Source organism: Rutidosis leptorrhynchoides, chromosome 9, assembly GCF_046630445.1.
Source record: "Rutidosis leptorrhynchoides isolate AG116_Rl617_1_P2 chromosome 9, CSIRO_AGI_Rlap_v1, whole genome shotgun sequence".
In the NCBI taxonomy this organism is placed as follows: Eukaryota; Viridiplantae; Streptophyta; class Magnoliopsida; order Asterales; family Asteraceae; genus Rutidosis; species Rutidosis leptorrhynchoides.
Genome location: NC_092341.1, coordinates 312,588,564 through 312,594,190, shown reverse-complemented (window position 1 = coordinate 312,594,190; position 5,627 = coordinate 312,588,564). Strand labels below are relative to the sequence as shown.

At 37.0% G+C, this 5,627-nt stretch overlaps 1 protein-coding gene across 1 annotated transcript; it reads right to left on the bottom strand.

Annotated features, from left to right (window-relative positions):
- Positions 1-1,718: 1,718 nt before the first annotated feature.
- Positions 1,719-3,584, bottom strand: LOC139868992 (uncharacterized). Its single transcript, XM_071857325.1, has 4 exons — positions 3,249-3,584; positions 2,719-3,144; positions 2,412-2,637; positions 1,719-2,158 (listed from the first exon to the last, which is right to left on the bottom strand). Exons 1-4 carry the CDS (start codon positions 3,582-3,584, stop codon positions 1,719-1,721), a joined length of 1,428 nt encoding a protein of 475 aa, XP_071713426.1.
- Positions 3,585-5,627: the final 2,043 nt, after the last annotated feature.

The following is a 5,627-nucleotide window of genomic DNA, read 5'->3' as shown; positions in this document are numbered from 1 at the left end:
CAACAACCTCCTTCATATATAATTTAGACATTGCTTCCGAAGATGAAGCTTCTCTTATTGTCAAAAATAACGCACTCTTAGTCAATCTATCAACAATAACACAAATGGCGTCGTGTTGCCGTGGGGTTTTAGGCAACTTAGTCACTAAATCCATTGTGATATGCTCCCATTTCCATACCGGTACCTCTAGTGGTTGAAGTTTACCATACGGCATTTGATGATCGGCTTTTACTTGGAGGCAAGTAAGACACTTATGAACATACTTTACTATATCTCTCTTCATTCCTGGCCACCAATAGTCTTTTCTTAGATCCCTATACATTTTCATAGCACCGGGGTGAATCGAATACTTAGATTTGTGAGCTAAGTCAAGGAGCTCACTTCTAGCACTGCTTTGTAAAGGTACCCAAATTCTTCCATATCTAAGTGTTAGACCACGGAAATCTACTATAAAATCATTAACTTCCCTTTGATTCTTTCTTTCCTCACGTTTTCGGGGGTTAATGCTTCATCTTGCGCTACTCGGATACTATCGAATATTTGTGGTGATATTACCATGACTAAACTCGTTACCTTAATCGGTTGGTGGCTCGACTTCCTACTAAGAGCATCCGTCACCACATTAACCTTCCCGGGGTGATACAAAATTTCACAATCGTAATCTTTCACCAAGTCGAGCCCTCTCCTTTGCCTATCATTCAAATCTCTTTGATCGAACAAGTACTTTAATTTCTTATGATCTGTATAAATAGAGAACTTTACACCATAAAGATAATGATGCCATATTTTCAAAGCAAAAACCACAGCCGTTAATTCTAAATCATGGGTGGGATAACGTTTTTCATGTACCTTCAATTGTCGAGAAGCGTAAGCTATGACTTTCCCGTTTTGCATTAGCACACACCCCAAACCTTTCTTAGAAGCATCACAATAGACCGTCATATTCTCATTCCCTTCCGGTAAGACTAGTATGGGAGCTTGAACAAGTTTCTCTTTAAGGAGTTGAAATGCTTGTTCTTGCTTTTCTTCCCATTTCCATGGCACATTCTTACGGGCTAACTTTGTGAGTGGGGTGGCTATCCTAGAAAAATCTTGTATAAATCGTCGATAATACCCCGCTAAGCCTAGAAAACTTCTAACTTCGGTGAGATTCATAGGTGGTTCCCATCTCATTATGGCTTCAATCTTCGTCGGATCAACACAAATACCCTTCTTATTAATGACATGTCCTAAAAGTTGAACTCCATGAGGCCAAAACTCACACTTAGAAAACTTAGCGAACAACTTTTCTCTCCTTAAAGTTTCTAACACTTATCGTAAATGCGCCGCATGCTCCTCTTCCCCCTTAGGATATACTAACATATCGTCAATGAATACAATCACAAACCTATCGAGCATCGGTCGACACACCCTATTCATCAATTCCATAAACGCGGCCGGAGCATTAGTTAACCCAAAAGGCATTACTACGAATTCATAATGACCATACCAAGTGCGAAAAGCCGTTTTAGGGATATCCTCTTCCTTCACCTTTAATTGATGATAACCGACCTTAGATCTATCTTTGAAAAGAAACATGCACCTTGTAATTGATCAAAAAAGTCGTCTATCCTCGGCAATGGGTATTTATTCTTAATAGTGACTTTATTCAATTCACGATAATCGATACACATTCTCATTGTTCCATCCTTCTTTTTCACAAACAAAACCGAAGCTCCCTAAGGTGAACTACTAGGATGTATAAAACCTTTATCTATTAAATCTTGTAGTTGAGTCATCATTTCCCTCATTTCTGACGGAGCTAGTCTATAAGGTGCTTTGGCAATTTTCGTGGCTCCGGGAATCAACTCTATTCGAAACTCTACTTCTCGTTCGGGAGGAACACCGAGCAATTCATCCGAAAACACGTCCGGAAACTCATTAACTATCGGTACATCATCTATCCCAATAACCTTCTTTGAATCATCTATCACATGTGCCAAAAACGCACAACACCCATGGGACAAAAATCGTTTGGCTCTAGCATACGTATATATAGGAATAACACGTCTAGCCCGTTCCCCATAAATCCAAATAACCTTTCCACTAGGTGCTTGAACTAATACAATTTTCTTTCGACATAATATTATTCCTTCATTGTCATCTAGCCAATCCATACCTAAAATTACTTGAAACTCCCCCATATGCATGGGTATCAAATCTATAACAAACTTCTCATCATCCAAAATAATCTCACATCCCTTAATAACACTATAAACCATAACAGTTTTATTATCCGCTATCTCAACCTCTAAAGGATGCTCTAACAAACTTGAGGTCATGCCAAAATGTTTACAAAAAGAATAAGAAACAAACGACCGCGTAGCACCGGAACAAAACATGCGCAGGTAAAGAGTTTACAATAAAGGTACCTGACACTACATTTTGGGATTCCTTTGCTTCGAGAACGGTAATCTGATGAGCTCGGGCTCTTGGTCGGCTATCACTTGTCTTTGGTTCTATTTTAACCTCTTTATTAACACCACCACTTACTAAATCCTTCTTATACTCCGGACATTCAGCTTGAAAATGACCCTTTTCAAAACAGTAATAACACTGTTTCCCTTTCTTAGGACACTCGGCGGCTCTATGACCCGGCTTCCCACATGAATAACAATCGGTAGTACCCGCTTTACACTCGCCCATATGATTCTTACCACACCTATTGCACGTCTTCACTTCTTTACCACCACTCTTCCCCGGCATGAAACCCCCTTTTAATTTGTGTGGGGACTCAGAATTAAATTTACCTTTCTTCGGGCTCATACTTTGCATTGATTTCGAATCTTGATCTAACTTTCGTTTAAACACGACTTTCTTCTTAAGTTCATGTTCCCTCACAAGAGCCCTGCTCATCATTTCAGCTAAGGTCTTATACGTACCCTTATCAATAAACTCGCTTATTTTGGGGTTTAACTTCTCGTGATAGTGATCCATCATTAACTTAGGACTTGAAACAAAATCCGGGCAAAAACGGGACTTATCATTAAATTCGGCATTAAACTCAGTCACGGATTTACTCCCATGCTCAATATTCATGAATTCAGACTTTAACCTACTAACTTCGGCGGGTGGAGCAAATTGATCCATAAACATTTCACGAAACTTTTCCCACAGAAAACTTGTTGCCACATTTGTCTATGTGACTTAACTATAAAATTCCACCATTCATAACCGCTGCCCTTCATTTGGTGTGCCGCGTAAATTACCTTTAAATGCTCGAGATATTCACACAACATGAAAGTTTTCTCTATCTCATCGATCCACCTTTGACTAATAATCGGATCAACCCTTCCATGAAATTCCGGTGGATGACAATTTGCAAAATTCTTGAACTCAAAACGCTCATCTTTCTTTTTCGGGGCTTCTACTTCCTCTTCCCTTACCCCACTTCCCCCTTCTCCTCTTAACATAGGATTATTCGTCATAAGAGTCTTTAACTTTTCGTCTAATTGATCATTAATCAACTTCTTTATCTTTTCTAGAAGAGTTGGGGTGTATCGCACTAAGGCTTGCCCTATTTGTCCCGAAATATCATTTGCCATTGTAACTTCATCAGATTCGGTTTGCGAGCCTTCGACAGATCAACCCCTATATCAACTAATAAACAAATTAATTCATCTCCTTGGTCCAGATAATGCTCAATTTACCCAACCCAAATAACCACCTCAGCAATTATAACAGACTCCAATTCGCGTCACCAAATTAGACAATTATAATCAATCAAGAGATAAAGAATTAAACAACTGAAAATATATGCAACAGACTCCAAAGAGTGTTCACTCAATTAGACAACCACATATATCAACCAATTTACATAAAAGTATCAACAAGAATTTTTATGTGTTCAAGCAATAATTCATCACACATGCGATAATCAATCATAAAAATATATCCAACATAATATTTAGCCTAAGTGAACATAATTAATTTAGCTCATGATCATAATATAAATTGAACACAAACATAAATTAGTAATGCACGAATAATTCATCATCTACATAGACATGAATAAATAAACTAAAGTAGCAATAATAAATTTTATGTCCATGAACAAATATAATACTGTATATGAATATGAGTTCAAATAATAAAAAGATGAAACTTGCATAACAAAACCTCTCCTTTTGCTTCCTGTCTTCGTGGCTTATCAAACAAAAGGGGTCCACAAGCTTTCCTTGTACCAATTGCACACACCAATTTAGTCTCTTAACAATTGAATTTACTTGAGTGCTTTCTTTTCTCTTGGTGAAAGTCGACCAAAAACCCCCAAGATGGGGTCCCCACCTACGACGGCTGTACACACCCAAAAAGGGTTTTATTTTTCTTCTGCCACAAATCGGCTGTTACAGCCGAGGCCAACTCCCCCTTTTTTTTTATCTCCAAACAGTTGTATTTAAAATGCTTGCACCACTTGGGGCTCAAGATATTATTATTAGAATTTTAATTTAATTTAAACCCAACCATTATAAGTCCATCAATTTATATTCAGCCCATCTTCAATATAAATAAATCAGCCCACTTGCTATCCCAATAATTAAGTGGCACTTTCGTCACACAAGTAACGCTTTTCATCTAAGCTTCTTTTCAACTTCAATCTTCTTGACTTTATAACTCGATTATCTATTTTACTCCAAAAAGTCATCAATACTCCATAATTATCTGAAATCAATTATAATTTATTAAGTATCGAAAGTTCGCATAATTGATTCAAATAAATACAAAATAACAACGATAGTGCCTATAAATAATATCTAAAAACATGTATAAAATAGGCACTATCAAACCCCTCCACACTTGGCTTTTGTTTGTCCTCAAGCAAATAAAGACAAAACAATTTAGAACTACACTCCCTAGGCAATATCATGTTAATCATTTTTAGTAAAAGATTTTTCATTAACTTCATAAGTACACACAAACATAATCCTTTGAAAAATTAAAGATCAACACATATCACTTCACCTAGGCATGTAATAAAAAAAAATTGACTTAGGTAGACTCGACTCGGAAGTTGGTTAATTGGGTAGTCATGACACAGATAAAAATTTGTGTAAAGGTGGAAGTCAAATGCAAAGTCAAATACATGTCTAGCTACTAAGAGCGCATTTATTATTATGAACTACTTTTACCCAAACTTAGAAAATAGATGAATCTTCATTGGATCTCTTTTATTTCACATCTCTTTTTCTTTTATGTATATATATTTTTCATCCTTTATATGTTCATTTTACTTTCAACCAATGACTTTCTTAGCCCATGTAGCGAACTTTCGACCAACCTATCCAGACCAGGAAACGACCTTAGTAAGTTAGGTGATAAAGCACCCCGCGGATCTAATTATTCGAACCTTAAAAGTCACCGTGTTAATTGCAATCTCATGCTGGCTTTCTATGGAACCCATGTAACAAACTTTCATGCCAACCGATCCCAAACCCGGAAAGGGCCTTAGGTGGTTAAGTGACAAGCACCCCAAAGGGACTACTTATTCGAATTCCAAAGGCTTATGCATCAAACTATAATTAACATGTTTAAGTAACAATCACATTTTTAGGAATCATATACCATTTTTTTCTCTTATATTTTCACAT